At 37.5% G+C, this 22,141-nt stretch overlaps 2 protein-coding genes across 2 annotated transcripts; both read right to left on the reverse strand.

The window, feature by feature from the left end:
- Positions 1-1,884: 1,884 nt before the first annotated feature.
- Positions 1,885-13,325, reverse strand: gdi2 (GDP dissociation inhibitor 2). The gene is made up of 11 exons (XM_083528882.1): positions 12,987-13,325; positions 7,960-8,067; positions 7,228-7,327; positions 6,791-6,925; positions 5,929-6,127; positions 5,674-5,805; positions 5,481-5,580; positions 4,591-4,762; positions 4,363-4,507; positions 4,201-4,255; positions 1,885-3,456 (listed from the first exon to the last, which is right to left on the reverse strand). The coding sequence occupies exons 1-11, from the start codon at positions 13,029-13,031 to the stop codon at positions 3,301-3,303; spliced, it is 1,347 nt and encodes a 448-aa protein (XP_083385008.1). The 5' UTR covers positions 13,032-13,325; the 3' UTR covers positions 1,885-3,300.
- Positions 13,326-14,153: 828 nt separating this feature from the next.
- ankrd16 (ankyrin repeat domain 16) lies at positions 14,154-19,642 on the reverse strand. Its single transcript, XM_083528883.1, has 7 exons — positions 19,160-19,642; positions 17,648-17,868; positions 16,872-16,914; positions 15,644-15,752; positions 15,316-15,477; positions 15,154-15,232; positions 14,154-14,405 (listed from the first exon to the last, which is right to left on the reverse strand). Exons 1-7 carry the CDS (start codon positions 19,492-19,494, stop codon positions 14,242-14,244), a joined length of 1,113 nt encoding a protein of 370 aa, XP_083385009.1. The 5' UTR covers positions 19,495-19,642; the 3' UTR covers positions 14,154-14,241.
- Positions 19,643-22,141: the final 2,499 nt, after the last annotated feature.

Consider the following 22,141-nt stretch of genomic DNA (forward strand, 5'->3'; position numbering starts at 1 on the left):
TGACCCTCAAAGACCTGTTAGTCTGCCTTTAAAATGTCCACCTCCACTACATTTATTATCCTAAATTAGATGCACCTGTTTGAGGTCGTTAGCTGCATAAAGACACCTGTCCACCCCATACAATCAGTAAGAATCCAACTACTAACATGGCCAAGACCAAAGAGCTGTCCAAAGACACTAGAGACAAAATTGTACACCTCCACAAGGCTGGAAAGGGCTACGGGGAAATTGCCAAGCAGCTTGGTGAAAAAAGGTCCACTGTTGGAGCCATCATTAGAAAATGGAAGAAGCTAAGCATGACTGTCAATCTCCCTCGGACTGGGGCTCCATGCAAGATCTCACCTCGTGGGGTCTCAATGAGCCTAAGGAAGTTGGGAAATCAGCCCAGAACTACACGGGAGGAGCTGTCAATGACCTGAAAAGAGCTGGGACCACCGTTTCCAAGGTTACTGTTGGTAATACACCAAGACATCATGGTTTAAAATCATGCATGGCACGGAAGGTTCCCCTGCTTAAACCAGCACATGTCCAGGCACGTCTTAAGTTTGCCAATGACTATTTGGATAATCCAGAGGAGTCATAGGAGAAAGTCATGTGGTCAGATAAGACCAAAATAGAACTTTTGGGTCATAATTCCACTAAACATGTTTGGAGGCAGAAGAATGATGAGTACCATTGCAAAAACACCATCCCTACTGTGAAGCATGGGGGTGGTAGCATCATGCTTTGAGGGTGTTTTTCTGCACATGGGACATAACCCAACCCTAATGAGGAATTTACCTGGAATGGCTTTCCAACGAACCTGAGAAGCTCCTAGAGCTGATTTTCCTTCACGCAAAAGTCCAACTCTTCCAAACCATCTCAATTGGATTTAGATTGTGGAGGCCAGATCATCTGATGCAGCACTCTATCTAGAGTGTCTTATTGGAAAACAAACGACTGTACTACTAAGTGCAAACCAGATGGAATAGCAGGCCACAGCAAAATACTGTTGTAGTCATGCTAGTTAAGTGTGCTCTCAAGTTTGACTGTAAAGAACAGCATCACCAGCAAACACACCAGCTTCCCAGTGGGAATCATACATTCAACTATTCATTCACCCTTTATCTAACAAAGACAAGGCTTTGTTAAAATTTGGACTCATGAGACTACAGCAGTGGAAAACTGCTTTAATTTCCATTTCTAGTGTTTCTTGGTGGAACAAGTCTTGTTCAAAACTAATGTTTTCTTTTCTGCATTAATTGTACTGGTATTGGAACCTACAAAAACAGTACTTTTTATTTTAAATATAATAAAATGTAATTAAAATACTTTTTTTTTTTATCTGATTTTTGTACTAATGCACAAACAGATGCATCTCCATTATAATCTAATGCACATTTTAGTTCATATTCATTCAGTACTGACAAATTTAGCAAAGTCTACGAAGACATTGTTAGGTTGAAGTAGAATAACTGGAACGTCAACCTCAACAAAGAACTTCGAAATGCACTGGAATGTGCACCTCAGACCTCCTCATGCAGAATCACTACTGGACCTGAACATAAATCCCCACAGCTATGTTTCAAAATCTAGTGGATTTTGAAAAGCCTTATCAGAAGAGTGGAGCAGGTATACATACTCTGGAATGAGACGTTCAACATGCGCATGTGGGCATGATGGTTAGGTGCCCCCAAACTTGCTAATTCAATGGTTAAAATACAATCCTCTGTTAGGTCCAAAAGAAAGCTTAAAAAATTATTCCATTTACCAGAGAGAGTGGGATATGTTCATTCTTAAATGTGTTTTTTTTTTTAGTTTCAGTGTTTACATTTTAGATTCGCAGTGATTTTTAAATGAACAAATTGATCTCCCATTCTGAAGAAAAAACAAAAACAAACAAACTATGATCTCACGTTTTTACTTAATGTTTTTACTTTAGCAGTACAGAAATCATGAGCTCCATCTGCTCAGCACAGTTCTCCCATTCATTAAAACACTGAGGACATTTTGCACAGGGCCCCTGCCAGGTCAATACTGCAGTAGACATTTGGTCCTTTTAAAGCAAAAAGAGATATAAAGGAAATCTAGGCCACGTTTCTCATGTTTTTAAAGAGCTCTTTCTCTCTGCTGCTGTAATAAGAGCACAGTGTTCAAGCAGCTTCATAGACTAACTTCAAAGAAAAGTCAGAAATCTTCAATTACATTTTGTGTACACTTTAGTGTTTAAAAAATTACCTCCAAAAGGCTTCTGCGGGGTGTAGAATGACTGAAAAACCGCTTTTAATGAAACAATACAGAGCAAATGTTAGCTCTTCAAAAATCACTCTTGGCACTGTTATTGCTAATTTTTCAACATGGATGCAAATACAGACCCTAGAGGCATTTGGAAGGTAAAAATTATCACACAAACTAAAATGTGCAAAAAATGTGTCATTCAGAAAGGTTGGAGATAAATGTTAAGTATCTTTTCTGTTAACATATGATGTATGCATGACTGGTGGCCCAAGAATCACACACTGCCTCTAAACAGAGATGTAAAGGCAAAAGCTGCAAACTCCCCAAAACTCCGGTCCCTATTAACAGTTATTTAATTCATGTTATGTATGTATAGATATTCCTCATTTGTATAAATGTTTATATCATCAGAGTTTGGATAAGTATTGTTAAAGAAAGAAGTTATATGAATTTGGTGTTTTTGACACATCCCCTCCTTTTGCAAAGCAAGGTTTGGACATATTGCTAGCTACAGTGCAGTAACTAGTAAAAGCACCAATCTGTATTAATACAATGTACTGAATCCTAATGAGGTTGGCATTAAAAGCTGGTAATTGCAGCTTAAAATCAAGCAAACTTTACACCCCTGTTTGAGAGGGGATCTGTAAGTTTTCATACATAATTATAAAAAATACTTCTGCTTCTTTGTTTTTAATTCATTCGGTTTCTTGTGCCTTTATATCATTTGAGTACATTTGATGATTTGGCATCTTTGGACAAAATGCCCTCCCTGTGTGAACAGGGTAAAAAACACAATGATGGCAACTGGATACAGGACTTCAACCAACAATCAGTGCAATATGTCTCATAAACCTGATTATACAAAGCAGACCGCCTGGCCCATCTCCCCTTGTAAATGCTAAATCTGTAATTGTATACATGAAATTCCTTTCTGGAAAGAAAAGAAAAAAAAAAAAAAAAAACATTCGATATAATCCACTAGACCATTTTAGTTACCACCCCCCACCCCCCAAAATTTTCTTTTTTTCCTTTAAAGATTACCATCCTCTGAATATCTGATATTCAACAATGTTAAGAGCTCAGTTACTGGTCACCCCCTTCCCCAAAGATGTCGTTCTTCTTGCGTTCCATCTCAGCAAAGTCAAAGTCTGTGCCAGTCATACGTTTGTAGATATCTTTGATGTCATCACAGGTGGTCTCAAAGTGGGTTGTGGCATCGTAGGCACGAGAGATAAAGATCTGGGGTAAAAGAAAGATTATAGACAGTTCATTTAACTATAGAGCAGGAGTTGTCAACTGGTAAAGAGTGGCCGAGATGCAGACCTAGCAGTATAATTCAGCAGTAATTTTTTTCGGTAAATAAAATACTGCCATTTGATGCATAAACAAACACAAAACAACAGTTTCATGACAAATCCTGGCAACTATATGTATTTGGGGTTTTATTTTTATTTATTTATTTATTTTTTAAGCAGCTCATCATACCTGAAACCTGCCAAATGGCAATTTATAGAATTTTTACTGTTGAAAATAAACTATTTAAAGAATGTACAGAGACGTATTTGTTTATCCTCTTACATCAAATTGTAAATAAATGTGGCTAATCATTGCAGAGTCAATGGCACTAGTCAAAACTAATGTGAACCACTTTTGTGAACCAAACTATCCAATTTGGTTTAATGTGTCCACTTAAAGCCACAATCTAATGATTAAAAAGTTAAGCATTAAAAGAAAACTACTGCTTTCATTCAGTAGTGCATATTCAGTAGTTGCCTATTCAAACTTTGCTAGGAAGAACATTTATATAACTCGATGTTTAGGAATTTAATTACAAATTCCCCGGCTCTATAGACCTATAGAACATATTTAATTTTAACTACTAAAAGAAGAGTAAACTGGCATACAATAATTTTATAAAATCAAAATTAAATAAATGATGTAAAATACATTTAAAAGCCCAAATAAAATTTCTAACACTCTAACCTGGCTTTCAGTTCCCAAGTCGGTTGGAGCATAGAGATCACTGATGCTCACAAATCTGTGGAAACACAAACAAGAGAAATAAAAAAACTGGAACATTTAGTATTTTCTCTCATCATATATTATAATATTTCAGTATATTAAAATCACATATAAAACACATACTTCTGCTCGATAGGCTCCAGCAGGTCCAAAGCTGGTTTAATTTCCTTCTCAGGGTCGTTAGTCTCCACAGTGGTGCTTGCGATTGCGATGTATTTACCCTGTGCTGCCACGTTGTGTGCATAAGAGATCATGCACACGTAGATATCTACAACCAAGAACATTGTAAATCAGTCAATTGCAAGAGATGCATGAATGATTATATAACCTTCACTTCCTGTATAGCCTTACCGTGCTTCCTGTTGACCTGGTTCTGAGGGATGATGATCTGGCAGGAGTTGGAGTCTGAGGTGTTTTTAATAGGATGGTTTAAGATGCAGATGGCTCTGATCACCTTGCCAACGACTTTGGCCCGGTCTGTGATGTAGCTGGGGTCGCAAATCAACTGTTTACAGCGGGCAATCTGAACACACACAAAGACATACAGGTTTTAAATTTTACAATTTCCTCTAGAGAAACAGTATATAAATTGGTTAGATTTGCATAAACTACAATAAACAAAAACAAAAATGCTGCACACGTAATAATCCAGAGATATGTTAATATACAGGTGCAGGTGTCTGTTAATCACTTGAGAGCAAATACTTCTGTAATGGCCAAATTTGATAATATATATAAAATCTTTTTAAAGTGCCAATGCAGTGCATTCCATGCAAAGCTCCTCACTATTCATTCTTTATACAAGTACGATTCTGTTTCACCAACACAAGCTTGGTTCTATATCAGCTTTCTGCATGAGTGCATTTTAATATACCGTACACAGGTATTTGCAGCCTGTGCTACAACGTTAACTTCACTTATCCAGATATCCAGATTGAAGTCTCCATCGATGAAAACATTAAAACTGGTTCACTAGGTTGCAGACTAAGGATACCATCAACCTTAAACTCATTTGGGAGAATTTTTCATTTTTTTTAAATACATATAATAAACAGGGAAAATATGTGCTAGTTTACGTGTTTCAGAACCAGAACGAGGTCTCAGACTTTAACTGCACTTATAAAAAAGATTAATAGATTCTCTAAATCAATTTTGGTTGGACTTGGACAGTAAGAAAAAGTTGATTACCTTTTTTAAATAAGTCATGGAAACTCTAGTGCTTTTCAGAATTAATTCCTCACCTCTCCCTCAGATTTGACGCCCACTATTTTGCCGTTCTCTACAATGATCTCTTCGATGGGCTTGTTGAGCATGTAGGTTCCTCCATAGATGGCGCTTAATCTGTAAAACGCACAAACATTTTTACATTGGTGTACGGCTTCCAAAAGCACTTAAAAATAAAACCTCTTTGTATATGATAGATGAGAGGCTGACCTGGCAAAGCCCTGAGGCAGTTCTCCCAGACCATACAGTGGGTAAAGATAGGGGCTCTTCCCATATCTCGCCAAGGACTCACTGTACAACTTAATCCTATTTATTGAGTCTAGGCAGGGCTGATCCAGATAACTAGAGAGACAGCCAGGAAGAAAGAATCATCGCAACATACCATCAAAAGAAAACATCTAGCTTTCTGTTATCCACTTATTCACTGTGTAGGGAGTGAGATATCAGTGTGCAAAGGCAACTCACTCGTCTGTGCGGTAGAGAGCAATGGCATGGCCTGTGAAGTCAATGACATCCTGGCCCAGGTCGAACTTCTTGTAAACCTCACGCATGGTGGTCTTTTTGGGATCTACACCCTCCATCGTTTTGGGATCGTTCTCGTCAAAGTTGGCTACGAAAACCAGGAACTTCCGGAACCTTCTCTTCTCGAACAGCCCCATCAAGCCTAGTGAAAAGTATGGTATTGAAACGAGTGAGATGGAATGAAAGAACACCTGCTAATTAAGAGTGTAAGAGGAACTGCAGTGTTCTTTACTTGAAACAATATAATTATAACCGCAATGCAGTCTCCCGAGTACAAAAAAAGGGGGAAGTAACACATTTTAAACTTTTGGAAACCAGCTTCGAGGAAAATTCCTGTGTTTGACGATAACATAAAAACACACACACAAAATATTATAATATTAATTATAATAAATAAATTACATTATTTTAGACAAAAAAAAAAAAGTTCATTCTAATATAAATCTTTTATCTATTTTATATTTTTTTTTTCTCGTAGAGACGCAAAAAGTGTTTTCAAGATATGTTAATTATATATTTTAGTGGTAGAGAAATGTATGCATAAATGATATACGATTTATTTAAAATATTCCTTAAGAATAAAGTTGTGTAACTATGTTTTCATAGACATTAGGTTACTATAAGACCTGCTGAATATGAAAAAAGTAATTTTTAAGAACCCTACTCTAGACGAAAAAAACAAAAACAAACAAAAAGTAGCAGACATACATGATGTCCAATCTTATACCAAAATATTCTGTCTACATTCACAAAGATTAAAGAAATGGCTTTGATTAGGTGACTCCAGATCAACAGAACAACATACTGGAAGCTAGAGCCTCGGTCTCGGTGGAGGGCACTTTGTAAATGTTGCCCTTCTTGTAGACGAAGCTGCCCTCGATCACTTTGAAATCCAGGTAACGTGTCACCTGGGTGATGAGCAGCATGCGCACAAGCTGACCTAAAACACACACACAAAACCAAATAAACCTTTCGAACACATTAATAAGATGAATGATCAATGTTACAGAAACATTATTAAAAAAATAACCATTTCCATTTCATCACTTGGACATTAGTATGATCGTGTGTCTGAGGCGTGAGTATTAGTGAGATATCACAAGTGTTATATTACAACTGATTGCTAGGCAACAGAATCAGCAGAGAATTAAAGCTTGAAGCATTTGGCAGACAATTTACAGATCATGAATGCGTTTCTTTTCTGCTATTGCTATAATTTCTTTGACATTGCGTTGTTCTTACCGTTTGCCATGAGGAACTTGGGGATGAGGTCCACGTTCCAGTCACGACCTTTCCCCATGGACTCAGGAGGGGAACCGGGCAAGCTGAAGCGCTTGTACAGCTGAAAGAGGAAGCACTTTATAATAATTGCTTACATTAATAATGTATTTAAGAAGAAAGCTAGGAATACTAAAAACCCACTTATACAAAATTATAGTTTATTATTTAGGGAAATAATCAGTGCGGTCAAGAATCTTACACTTTTATCAAGTCTTAAAGTATTGTTCCTTGTATACATCAGTGGTCAGTGTCAATGTTAATTACATAGATTTTTTTATTAAACATGCTGTTTTATGCATTTATAGTTAGAATCATTGTGCGATGTCTGCAGGACAAATTAGCTCCTATTATCATAGAAGATAAAAGTCTCTCACCAGCTTCTTTTTAATTTCTCACTTTAGGCTAAACTATACCTCTAAAGACAACAAATGCAAATCATAATAAATTTGTCCTTCATAGAATATGGTGCTCTTTGAGAGTAGAGTTCGCAAAAGTTCATAAAAAAAACGAATTGGTTTAATATTTCGCTCTGCCTTTACTCGCCTTAAATCGAAATTATGTTTACAGAAAAGGAAAAATTCATTTTGAGGTTGTGTACAATACAACCAGGGACAATCAATAAGGGTACCATGTAACACTTTGGATAACATGCAAGTTGCCTTTAAATGTTTTTGATCACGCTGATGGACTTACATCCTCCAGAGGGGTAATGGAAGCACTCTCTCCTCCGTAGTAAGAGTTCCTGTCCATGTGCAGGACCTTCTTTCCTTTCACAGACATGATCCCTGACAGGATGCATTCCTGTGTGAAACACAAATCCCAGAAACATCATGTTTACACACACACACACACACACACACACCTCCGGTAAACAGACAGAGCAGCATATTTTGAGAAAAGGTGAGAGGAAAGGAGCTTATACACAGTGATGCTCATCTATGTCAGGGCTGCATTTACCAAGGAAAAATGTGTGAAAATTGTGAGTACTACGCCTGTCTTGTGTGACTTTGGATCAGCCATGTTTGGTTTATCTTTTGCAATCAGATCTCTTGGCATTCAAGCGCACAAACATCTCAATCACGCCTGCCCAAGCATCCTAAAACAACCCTCAGAGTCCGGAACAAACAGTTAAAGCGCTCTATTGCATAGCATTACTCACATTTCTATACTTTAAAATGCCATACCATAAGCTGGAAATCACAATTGGTCAGGTCCGGGGGATCATACTATTTGACTGTTAAAGAAATGTGTAGTGTCCAAAAGCAGAGACTTTGGAAAAGCATAGCGAAGTACCATTCTTTTTAGAGGTGTTACAGCATTGGCACATAATTATTCAATCCCTCCTTTTATGGCTCACATCTGGATGACCACAAGAAGTCAAATAAGTTATATAAAAAATAAAAATAAAAAGTAAGGAAAAAACAAAAGCGCCCATGCTTACCCGCCTCCTAAATCCATAATGCGATTAACTAGTTATAGAGATCATGTGATGAAGCGGACTTTATACGGAGTGTGCGGATTGTCACAACATACCTGCTTGCTAACTTCAGTCATATTCAGACGCACGGCTGGTATGCAAACGAGAGCCAGATGATTCCGCTAAAAAGGAAATGAGCAAGGCCGCAGCTCTGAGCGCTGCTTAAAAATGCTAAATTCAAGCTTTTCTAGATCAAAAAGGACTGGGGGAAATGCTGCTACAGCGGTCCATCAGAGAAAAAGCAGACTGAACTCCACTTTGGAACAGAAGTGCATGCTGTTCTTGGTTTCATTCCCTACCAGAAGATCCCCAGCCCCAATCCCATGAATACAGACCAATTCCTCATCCTAAAAAACAGCTACGCCCTTGAACACACCACCAGCCTCCACCGCCACAAGTACTCATTTATTACTGCTTGCTCTCTTTTCTGTTCTTTGTGCCTAGAAATGCAATGCAGCTGCAATTACAAAGATTCAAATAAATATCGATCTTTGTGTCTATGCAGCGGGCTTAAAGTGTAACGCCAATCTAAAGCAATGTGCTCCATTACACAGAATTAGAAAATCAATGTAGGACGATTTGAAATGGATGCTTTATTTAAGATTCAACAGGCAAAAACCAAAAGGTGTGTCTCAGAAATCGTGTATTTGCATAACTTTAGTCTTACCAGTGTTCACAATGAAAAATTCAGCAAAATATACCCTAGTGCAATATTGTTTTTATTTCTGTTGCTGATTTGCAACAATAATATGTTAAACATTTCATGTTTACATATAATCCCTGATAATGTTCTGTTCCAGCAGCGTAATACTAGTGGATATGTTGAGGTGCTTTGTGTAAATTCTGTTTAGTAGCCATTACATCAGGTATTACATACTTGCATACATAATTTAAGAATCTGCTACGTAATTTGTCATGCGAGACACGGGTTTAGATCACAGTCAGTGATTACACATGCATATTACACCACTGTCTTACATCTGTTGCGATCATTTTGTACGTTTTTCTTCCCTAAAAGCATCAGAACGTATAAGTGCACCTGCATTAAATACTCTACTGGAACAGAATGTTTAATTTAGATAGAGCACAGTTACAACTACAGTTTAAACACATGTTTAGGTTACAGGTCTTTGATTAAAAAATAATAATAATTACTTAATATTGTCCCATTGAGCTGTAATTTTTAGTTATTTCTTATCCCGTGTTATTTGCATAATGCTTTCTCTCGAGGTTATATAAAAAAATAATAAAAAGGCATCAAGTTATAGTTTTAATTGTTAAATCACTCATTTAAAAGGGCTAATTAAACCGTTCCGCATTCGAGCCACATTAAAACACATTTTCTTCTAAAGACAGAAAAGGGCACACTACAGGCTCATGTCCAACACTTTATGGATTACAATCCCTATAATAAAACAAGCTCTGGTGTCCTAGACATGGAGGGATCATGTGTACAAGGATAATGTTATGCAGGAGGAACCTTCTTGCAGTGGTGCTCTTGTTTCTGGAGAAGTTAAATGTTAACTGAACTGCAGTTAGAATAAAAATCACGAGTGCATTCGATACATGCCTGCCGTTTTCAGTCACGTGAAGAAGAAAAAAGTGATGCTGTCGCAGGTAAACTGACATTTTGACACCCCTTTTGATGGTGCTGGCTGCCTGCTGAGCCTCAGATATGTGCCTGTCTGACTGTCAGCCAGTCCTAAATGTCAGCATGCTGTCATGGAGTCACAATTCTGCCAAGGCTTGCCGCTTCAAAAAAATGCCATTTCTTGAACAGCTCAACACTCGCCTCAGACTTTCTTCGGTGATGACTCAGTTCGTCCCACTCACTGGAGCTACAGACAAACGGCATTCTGTTATACATTTGTGTGATCCACAAGCGCCAATCACATCAGATTGAATTTTGCAAGAGAGGAGAAACTAAGAGTCGATACAGGAATGAACACACTGAAAGGGCTTTTCGGGAAACACTGAAGAAAGAAAAAAAAAAAAAACAATAGACAAAATATTCCCTTAAATAACAATGTAATTAGACTGCGAGTTTTATTGAATTTATTCGTGCTTAATAAACAAACCGGGCTGAAGTCAATGCATCACAAATTGTACTTTGCAGAACCAAATACGTGTCACACTTTCGGTTCCTTGTCGTTACATGGCTGTGCCTCTTTCCGAGTACTACTGAGACTACTATACAGAGCACCTAGAGCAAACGCTTCATTCCCAACTTCCTCTTTCCTGAATATCACTCAGGCTTTTGTCATTCGCACATTCAGATTCAAAACGGCAACAATGGAACATGCAATCAACTAACAAGGCTATGTCTTAATTATTATTATATGAGCATCTGATGTCTGTTTATGCTGTTTCTATTATAATAAAGAGCAAATCAGGGTTGTTTGTTTTGTGAGTTTGTTTTAACCATATGTTGTGTTTCTGCATGAGCAAAAAATAAATAAAAAAATTTTCAGTGCAAAACTCAAACCCCATATGAACCTGACAGGAATTTCTACCCAACCTAAAAGTAAAGCAAACACACACACAGCACTGCAAAACTCTGATACTAAGCATGATTTAAAATCGATAATGACTTGAAATGGTTAAATCGCATCACATCCAATTTGACATGGTGCCCACTCAGATCTAATGATGTGATGTAATGTGATATGGACCGATTTGACACGGCCTATCTTGCACGCGAGATCTAAACTTGCAGGAAACGTAGTAGCCTCTAAACACTAAAAACAGATGCATGTAAAGCTGTACTTGTGTAGTGTATGTAGTAGTTGTGTAGCAGACTATTCCACTAAAAACACCTTGCGAATATAACGTGCCAGCAAATTCACCTGTGATCTATTCATAAAGATTAGCCGCCTGCCATCTTATAACAACCAAGCGGTTAGTGCACAGATATCAGAAACTTTATGAAACGTTGGCTCAGAAATATCTACTCCACATAACGAGGGCAGCACTGTGGTGCACACCGTCTAGGTTTCCTCTGGGTTCTCTTGTTTCATTCCACCGTACAGAAATATGTTGGTAGAGGAACTGGTTAGTCTAAACGGTATGCCTTCGGGTATGTCTGGTGCACTTATTCTCATTAAGAGGGTGTACTCCCATTTCAGACACAGTGTTCCAGGGATGCACTGCAGATCCGTCACCATCCTGAGCAGGGCACTGATGATGATGATGATGATGATGATGATGATGACGACATATCCGGTCTATATCAGGCTGCAAAGTATTTTCTAGCCAAGCTTGATGTTTTATGAAGTCGGAAATTAGGTTTCTGTCATTTTAATTTCAGACACACACAAGACGACGTGGACTTTTCCTAAACAAGTGTGGATGAGGAGTCCAGCCTCGATAAAAATGAGGGTGCGGCTGTTTACTAACGCTTATTAAACAATTCATTTGGTTTACGCTATCAACCCTGCAGTGACATGACTCCAAATAAATCAATGGAACCTGAGAAATCAATCTTCTTTAATAAAATGTGCTATCTGTATGAAATAAAGGCGACGAAGGCGAAAAGGTTAGCTAATCTAGGTAATACACACTTGACATGCGCGAGCTACTTCGTGTGTACTTGTTCAGCCCAAACGCTAATTATATATCAAACAATAAAACTAACAACAACAAAAAACATATTTCTTTACGACTTAAATGTAGTCATGCGTCCAATCTGGGTAGCGCAGGAAAACATTACAAAGCTAATCAGCTACCTAAACAGCTCACTATATTAATAATTAATACCTAGCCCTATTATCTTACTAATTCAAAAAGTATTTCCCATATTAGACTCTTTTCATTATATATAAATATATATTGCAAAGAAGAAATATATATATAGTTGTTTGCAATATATATGCAAACATTATTACAGTCGTCAAGTGAATAAAAAAATAAGCTAGCAAACCGGAAAAACAGAGGCTAAGCAGACGGTTGTCGCAACTTAGCAAGGCGAAGTCACAAAAAAAGCAACCAAGTTAGCAAGAAGAAAAAAAGCCCTATATGCCAACCTGCTGTCTATTAATCATAGAAATATTGCACAACCAACAAATCATAAAGAAATCCATAGATAGTGGGCGTGCAATTTATTATAATGATAAAAAAAATAAGAGTTAACTAGCGAGCTAAGCAGCTAGCTGAGGATTCAGGCTTAGCCATTTTGGTACAAAGACAAACTGATTGCAGAAAAGTGCAGAAACTAGTTTGTTTTTTTATGAAAATGTATGAATACCGTAAGTCCAGTTCCCAAAACGATAACGTCGTATTCCTCATTCATTTTTGCTGCACGAGTGTAATCCGCTGTTGCTATGTGTCGGGCCTGAAGAAGAAAATGGAGATCAGCGCCAAAGCTGGAAATGAAAGAAGCTGGGGAACGTCAAACAGACTGGATGACCGGCATGGGAGGGGCCTGCGTGCGTGCGTGCGTGCGCGTGCATGTGGAAGGGGCCTTGTGTGACGTCCACGGCTATAGAAACCATCAACATTATAGAAAAACGCAGTTTATTAAAACCCAGGTATCTACTGCAGCGAGAATGAATGCCATTACTAAAACAAGAAACCAATTAAACACAATTCAACTAGTCTCATTTCTCTGCAGCCAAAGCTGTGCTGCATGCATACATACATAATTTCTATGAGAAGATATTAGTCTCATAACATGACCCCGGGTTTTCCATGCAGAGCAAACTATGAATCTTCTTTTTTCAGCTTCCCCCATTAGGGGTCGTCACAGCGGATCATCTGTCTCCATACTCCCCTGTCCATACTCCTCCTTGGTCTTCTTTTCCGCCTTCCTGGTGGCTCCATCTTCAGCATTCTCCTACATCATACCCCATGTCCCTCCTCTGCACATGTCCAAACCATCTCAACCTCACCTCCCTCACCTTGTCTCCAAAACGTCCTACATGCGCTGTCCCTCTAATTTACTAATTTCTAATCCTGTCCATCGTCGTCACTCCCAATGAAAACCTTAACATCTTCAGCTCTGCTACCTCCAGCTCCACATCCTGTCTTTTACTCAATGCCACTGTATCTAAACCATACAACATATCAGGTCTCACCACAGTCCTATAAACTTTCCCTTTCACTCTTGCAGATACTCTTCTATCACAAATCACTTCTGCTATCACTCTTCTCCACCCACTCCACCCTGCCTGCACTCTTTTCTTTACTTCTCTAACAAACAACTGAATATCGGTAATATATAGGATCTCTACCCATATTCTGCACTACTTTCAGTTACAGTTTCTTTGTACTTTTTCTGCAACAAAAAAAAAAAGTATCACTATGTTCATTAGACTCAGGGACGGGGGTATAAGAATGATTTTAACGTCACTGTTTTTTTGCTTCACCCCGACTTTAACAGGTGGTAGTTTAATAAAAGGTACAGAAACAAACATTTCCACACAAAAGTGTTTGGTTTATTTCAAATACATTCGCACAAATGATAACTATAATTTAACATGATTTATCTGGATAGCTTTCTGTTAAAGCTCTGGTTCCTCAGTCGTCTCGAACACTTTGGTTACGTCTGGTTTCTTGGCGTGCTGTCTGGCTGTAGTGCCTGTACTGTCTGCTGTGTCTGCGAGTCCAAGCTTCAGCAGGGTCCTCGCTGTGATCGCATGCTGCCCGATGCATGCCATGTGTAAAGCTGGGGATTAAAGAACAGAGAATGATTTGAAGTCCAACAATAACCACTTTGCACATACATGTATGAAATTCAAACCTTCTTTGCAAACTTATCAGCAAAAATAAATAAAAGCTTATGGTTCAGCTTAAAATCAAGCTGAACCATGATCTAGCTTGTTGTCGGTAGGAACACAGCTGTATGAATGTTTGCATGCTGAGCACATGAAAGATACTAAGTACTTGTGTTCTCATGGTAAAGCAAGTTTCACTTCCAGTGTTGTCCTTCTGAATGATAAACTGTGACAGCCTAAATTAAACACCAGACTGTTCATGTCCTTAAAAACCAAAATGAATTCATTTCTTTTTCTCTAAGCTGGTTTAATATTCCTGTGAACTAAAAAAAATGAATCTGCATGACAAACAGTGATCAAACTCCATTAAAACCAGAAGTATCTAGCACATCCCGACACATTTCTTCAGATTCAGAAAATTTAAATACAACTGAAAAAGGAAGAGAAAGAAAACAAAATATTATGCACATGTGGATGAAAATGGAAACAAATCCAAACCTAATCAAAATTTGGCACCAAAAAAGGAACAGAAAACATAGGATCAAAAAATAAAAAGAAGAGGGAAGACCAAAAACAAAAAAACAATACAATTGGAAGAAAAAGCTGGCAAATTTTTTATAATTTAAGATAAGATTACCAAACAAATATAACAGTTAACCATTATAATTACCAAACAATCTAAGTGTGAAAACTTTATACCTGACCGTCCTTTCTTATCCCTAGCGTGAAGATCGGCACCTAACTGCAGCAGGGTTTTTATGGTGTTTGTGTGACCTTCCTGAAAAATACACCAGACCAGAGGGTGAGATAGACATTGTAAATATTTCCATTTTCTATAGAAATCTGTCCGTTATTTCAGACCTTAGCTGCGTAATGAAGCGCTGACAACTCCAATGCTGTGGCTCTCACATTAACATCAACGCTAAGCTCATGTATGAGGAAATTCAGTGCCTTATCTTGGGCTGTTACAGAGGCCTGGTGTAGTGGCTGTGCTCCCAAAATATCTACAGCAGTTGGACAGGCCTGTTTTGAAACACACACACACACACACACACACACACACACACACACACACACACACACACACACACACACACACACACACACACACACACACACACACATTTAACAAACTATATTATTAAGTAATTAAGGCTCTTCTATATTTACCAGTCAAATTGTGCATTACTTGGTGCTTCTCCAGCAGCAGCTTGGCTACACCCAGATGTCCATTTCTTACAGCATCCATGAATGGTGTTACTCCACAGCTGTCTTTCTCATCAGGCTTATAATCACATCTGGATAAGACAAATGAATTCTGTTGGTTTTCGCTTTAGTTTTCAAACACAATGAAGGGAGATACAAACCAAAACACAAAACCTAACTGTATGTTACATTCAATTGTCACACAAATTGAAATCGTTAATCACAAGTAATGGCCGCTCTGAGAGTAGAGACATTTTTTATTCCTTACAATGGGCCTTTTTGGTAGCAGTGTTATCACAAAATATATTCATTTGTCTATACAGGTAGTCGAGACATAGCCTAGCCTATCCAGGAGTCTTAAAGATTGGTGATCACTATGGGATAGTATATTGTAATTTGTTTATAATTGCACGAATAACAGTACATTAATTTAGCAAAACAGAGCAATTTACAGTATCCTACTGTATAAACTATACAGTATAGATGTATGTGGCAGGGGGCGTGTTGAAGAGCGTTGAGTGCTGGTTCGCGAGTGAAGGGTGGAGCATACGCTGCTTTGTGCATCTAGGGACGTACCAGTGCCAAATGGATCCCACTACATGTGTGGAGTTTTGACATTGGACCTCCTGGAGTGTTTAAAGGCTCTGGCATGGAGAAGCTGGTGCTGATCTGTGATGATCACAAATGTTAAGCTCAGTAGCTCCTAGTTTTATAACCATAAAGACTGTATAAGGCTGTAGAAGATCATTACTTATAATCTTATACTCCAGTACTCATGTTAGTTCTCACTCTCCAGTGTTTTGTTTGTTGAAAGATTTATGATCAAACTCTTGATGCCACCCAAATAAGTATGGGTTTTCCTTTTGAGTCTGGATCCTCTCAAGGTTTCTTCCTCATATCATCTAAGGGAGTTTTTCCTTGCCACAGTCGCCACGGCTGCTCATCAGGGATAAATGCACACCATTCACCTTGACTGTTGATTTCTGTAAAGCTGCTTTGAGACAATGTCTGTTGGGAAAAGCGCTATAGAAATAAACTTGACTTGACTTGACTTGACGTTTGCCTGGCACGCAAAACAATTTTGTCTTGTCGCTATCGTCATCATAAAATAAAAATATCATAAGTCGAACCATCGTAATTCTGGGACCATCTGTATTGTGCAACCTTAAAACACCTCATGCTGAAGGGAATATTCACTATAAGCCACTGACCTCTCAAGAAGAATCTTGACAACTTCCAGACAGCCGTGAATAGCTACAACAAAATGTTATTAAAAAATGGTTAGCATATTACATTTATTAGGCAAGTTTTACAATGCAGGTGGTAGTTTTATTTTTATTTAAGAGTAATCATAATAAATCACACTAGATCATAGGGTAACATCGCATCAAATCAAATGCTTCATGATCATGATCTTATACCTGCCTAAACATTATAAAGGATTATTCCAATAAGCATTGGCTGACATTAAGAATTATTTCCTCAATACTGATTTAAGGAGGTATACACAGTATAGGACACTATGGCAGCCAGGAGATGATCAAGTCCCAGCTGAAGCAGAGAATAAATCACCAAGAACGACCAGGTGTTGATCGTGTACATTTATGTATCTATGGGTTCCCCTTCTTCAGTAGATAGTAGCCAGACTGCAAAAAAACCAAGATGACCTTATTTGTCCTGATCGTAGCGAGAATTATGTTGAACTTTGGGGACGGGGTTAAATACTTAGGGGGCCTGGCATAGTTTCAATCTTTCCTTCCCCTCACCTCCTGTATCCTCCTTCCTCAGCAGAATCAATGGGGTTGACACAGTTACATTGTGTAGTTTTTTCCTGACATTGCAACTAAATTCACATAACTGTTTATTTCCCCCAATAGAATGATGAAACTTGGCAGGGATTGTGATATCCAAATCTATGTCTATTTATTTTCTCTTAGTTCAGAATGGATTGTCTGCTGCATGAGACACACAACCACTACTGCAATACCAGCAGTATGTAGAGGAGTCCGGCGTGTCTTGCTCTCTGTCCTCCACACATCTGGCCTGCTGTGCAGAAGGTGCTCTATGACAGCTGGATCGCCCTCTCGGCATGCAATGTGGAACGAGTTCCAGCCATCTTTATTCTGCAGGGTCGGATCAGCACCATGGTCCAGAAGCACTCTGATAACCTCGAGATTACAGCGCGTGCAGGCCATCATAAGAGGGGTCCTGAAATTAAAATGTTTTAAATAAAATTCTAGGTTTGTATATATCAATCATTTACCCAAAATGCAATGTCTCAAAGTCTTCCATTCCTGTTATATTATACCAATTTGCCAGCAAGTTAAATTCTTACTGAGCAAAAAAATTAAATTTTTATGTTTATTGTTATACCTAAAATTGTAAAGAGGCCACAAAACAAGTTCTTGTTATCTCTGATGTTATAGCAGCAAAAAAATACTAGCTTCCCCCACCAGCCTTTTCTGTTTTCTTTTTCATAATACAAAAACTATTCACTTGTCTTGATACTGAAAACGTACATGACACACATTGATCACTTACTGATTTGTAATACATGATAGAAACACATAATGAAAACATTTCATTATTTCATTTCATGCATTATTATCATCACAAGTCAAGTATGTTATAGAATAATAATTCAGCAACACCATGTTATAATTAGGCAGTGATGGAAGAAGTACAAAAAGCATGTACTTGAGTAAAGTAAAAGTAAAAGTTATGTAAAAGTGCTGCCATTAAAATTTTACTTGAGTAAAAGTACAGAAATATTTGCCTTCAAATGTACTTAAGTACCCAAGTACTTTTATTTATTATGGCTATAATTGTCATTTTTGTTGTCTTATTGTCATTTTTATTACAGACTTTTGCTTAATCAACTAAAACACTATAATGTTTCTATTTTCTATTAATAAGTCAAACACAGATTATTATAAAATTAATGATCGCTGAATGGGTTTTATTAACAGTGGCACTTATTAAAATATAAGGCAAAAATCAACGCCTCCTTCGAGCCGGATTCGAACCAGCGACCTAAGGATGTCAGCTTTTCCTCTACAGTCCTCCGCTCTACCAACTGAGCTATCGAAGGGCATGACAACTATGCCTGAATCAGCCTATTTGACACTTTAAATGAGTCATTTACATGATTCGAAACATATGACTCGTAAATGACTCGTAAAGGTTTTTTTTTAGATATATATCTACATAGTAGTTCCTCTGACAACGTACTTCAAACGAAACATTTTTTTTAATCTATTCTTTGTTTAATGTAAAAAAAAAAAAAAAAAAAAAAAAAAAAACGACATCAGGTCATAATATCGCCAATTTTGTCCCGTTTGAAAATTGCGGTTCAAGAGTCGATTCTTTTAATTGAGCTAAACCAAAATAATTCGACTCGCTGGAAACTTGCGAGTCGAATCCTATCGTTAGTAGACGTAAAGTAATAAAGAAACCAGGTTTATACAGCGTTGGAAAATCTCTACAAGGATTAACTTACCAGTCTGCCTTCTTTAGGCAGTCAATTTTTGCTCCATTGTCGATAAGGTAGCGAACACATTGGTCGTGACTCATGGAAGCAGCTTCATGTAAAGCTCGCTTGTAATCATTATTGTATAACTCAATATCCACGTTTAAATCCTCAACGAAATACTTTACAATGTCCAAATGTCCATGTCTGGCAGCATAATGCAGCAGAGTGTCTCCTGATTTGCCTAAATGTGCATTTATATACGATTTAATTTCACTCGCTTGCTCTATTTGCGTTCTAATCTGACACAGATGTCCTTCCTGAGTCAATTTGATTAAGAGCTTGAATATGGTCTCATCCGCCATTTTAGAGTTAAATACTTAAGACTCAAGCGTTATTATAATGAAAATAAACACAAGTTTTTTGCTTGGATTTTTTTAAAATATATATTTTGCGTATCTATAAGTGAAGCTAGCAGCAAGCAACCTCCCACAGGGGTGAGAAAAAATGGCCGCAAATCTCTTCTCACAGTAAACCAGTAGGGTTGGGAGAATGAAGAGTCCTCTATGATGACGCTAAACTTTATTTTATTTTGGTTTTTTTTGTTGTTCGTCGTTTGTTTTTAACATACTGACCTATGTTTTATTTTTTTATGAATATGTGTTCAATTATTAGCGCATTCTATTACTTTCATAGCTTTTCTATTGGGTGTGCAGCTTTCAGTAGTGTATGTTTATGGTAGAGTTTCTGTTTAATCATAATTCAGGCATCATGTGTTGCCAGAATCAAAGGAATCTGTCTTTAGGCCTTCAGAATCAACAGTGTGGCGCCTTTAGCTTCTAAAACATGACGATGAAACTGCTGCTTTAACCAATCAGATTTCGAGTTGGTGACACAGGGGCCATCTAGCAGGCGTACAGTAACATTGGCATTTTCACGTCCTTTGATTATATGGTCAGAGAGCACACCAATCAGAGCTAGCAAAATATATTAATGCTGACCTTATAGCTGTTTTTTTTATTCCCCAATGGCTGACAGAGGAGAAGACATTGATTTGGTTGCAGATATACTTACGAGGCCTTTTTCCAGATGAACTTTTCCAAGAAAAGCTGGACATTGCGAGGAAAGATCAGCCAAAACAGTTGTTAAGCTTTTTCATGAACCATTTATACTTTTGCATTTTGCAAAGGAGATTTGTTGCATGGTGGTAATAAGTTTCTTGCTTTAGTAATGGCATTCATTCCCACTTATAGAGATACCTGTCTTGTTATATATACTGCGTTTCTGTATTATATTGACGGTTTCTGAAGCCATGGTGTCATAATTATGGTATTAAGAAGTGGATTGATTCAGGTAGGACACCACTGAAAGCCTATGTGTGAAAGGCAAGGCCTGACACTGGTAACATTGTGATTACTTATTACATTTGTAGGAAGCATCAGTGCATGCTTCTGCATTCAGAGTATGGCAACAGAGATTCAGAAAATAATTAAAAGACACTGAGTTTAACTTGGGATGATGTGTTCACAGCTGTAAATATATGCTACTGATCCCTTCTTATGGAATCAAGATTGTACCTCATTTTTTTAATGATGGGCTTTCATTACAATGCACATAATACACATGGATGTTTTGTCTTATTGACCACATTGACTTCTTATTTGAGTGAATTATTATTGAGTATTGGAGAATCCTGTGGATCCTGATGACCCACAGTTATGAGGATTAATGATTGGTGGATTTAAAATTATTTTAAAGTTGCATTAAAAATGTAAAACAAGGGTATAAAAGTGTGTTCAGAGTGTGTCAACATGCTATGTAGAGTTCTGGTTAACCTTAGTTCACCATAGTCCTATTTTTTTATTTTTATTTTTCGATCATCTGAGACCACAACCACTATTATTATTATTATTATTATTATAATTATTATTATCATCAAAAGGGGAACAAAAGGCTGTGGGTTTAATAATTTGTATAACGTCTGAATTGAAGAAATACGTATTTATATGCAATCATGGGCAAAATAAATAAGCCAACCCCAAGGTTGCAAAATAATAAGCATTTAATGGTCTGAACAACAAATTAATGGACAGATAATAAGCATGAATTTAGAGCTCAAGTGCATCCATTTGTATGTTTGCTTTTGCTGCAGTAACCTGTTTTGAATCAAAACCAGAACCGGAGTAAATTCACTGTCATAAATTCATGATAATGATTAAAACACACAGTATGTTGTATATTCACTCTGTATTCTATTCTAGTTTTTGTAGGATGAAGCTTAGAGAAGCTTACATTTGATGCCTTTCTACACATCTCATAAGGCCATCACTTAAGGCCATCTTTGGGAGCTTTTGCCTCTATTTAACTATACTATACTACACTATACTATACTATACTATACTATACTATGTTGTTAAAAGTTTGCAGACACCTGGTCATAAGAATGCCATATGCTTTTTGAGAATCCCTTTCCAAATTTAGTCCGAATGTGCCTTATAATGCCCTCCACTCTTCTGGGAAGATGTGTTTGTGGGGATTTGTCCTCATTCAGACACAAGTGTGTCAGGAAAGACATGTACTTATGTAGGTGAGGTGAGGAGGCCTTGGATTGCAGTGTCTATAGCCATCTATCTTCCACTCCAACCCATGCAAACCATTTCTTCATGGAGTTTGCTTTGTGTACAGGGGACATTGTCATGCTGAAACAGGTTTGAGACTCTAATTTCGAGTGAAGGGAAAATTTCCCTTTTAAAGACATTCTATACAATTGTGTATCTTCAGATTTGTGATAACATCTATCTATCTATCTATCTATCTGTCTGTCTGTCTGTCTGTCTGTCTGTCTGTCTGTCTGTCTGTCTGTCTGTCTGTCTGTCTGTCTGTCTGTCTGTAAATCTAACTAGAAATGATTGGTCTAAAGATTTGCTCTAACTTTTGCACTAATTTCTATATATCCTTGCATACTTTATTTGTCTAACAAAATCCAGCAGTACAAACAACTGATTTAAACAA

The sequence above is a fragment of the Silurus aristotelis genome, assembly GCF_946808225.1.
Source record: "Silurus aristotelis genome assembly, chromosome: 24".
NCBI lineage: Eukaryota > Metazoa > Chordata > Actinopteri > Siluriformes > Siluridae > Silurus > Silurus aristotelis.

What these genes read in the sequence shown, in the direction of transcription:
- gdi2 (XM_083528882.1), bottom strand. Translation starts at nt 13,031, where the DNA reads ATGAATGAGGAATACGACGTTATCGTTTTGGGAACTGGACTTACG. An exon ending in TTTTGGGAACTGGACTTACG is followed by an intron (nt 8,068 to 12,986) that starts GTATTCATACAT and finishes TGTTTCACACAG; the next exon opens with GAATGCATCCTGTCAGGGAT. An exon ending in CCATTACCCCTCTGGAGGAT is followed by an intron (nt 7,328 to 7,959) that starts GTAAGTCCATCA and finishes TTCCTCTTTCAG; the next exon opens with CTGTACAAGCGCTTCAGCTT.
- ankrd16 (XM_083528883.1), bottom strand. Translation starts at nt 19,494, where the DNA reads ATGGCGGATGAGACCATATTCAAGCTCTTAATCAAATTGACTCAGGAA. An exon ending in GTCAAGATTCTTCTTGAGAG is followed by an intron (nt 15,753 to 16,871) that starts GTCAGTGGCTTA and finishes TGTCTTATCCAG; the next exon opens with ATGTGATTATAAGCCTGATG. An exon ending in TGCTGCTGGAGAAGCACCAA is followed by an intron (nt 15,478 to 15,643) that starts GTAATGCACAAT and finishes GTTTCAAAACAG; the next exon opens with GCCTGTCCAACTGCTGTAGA.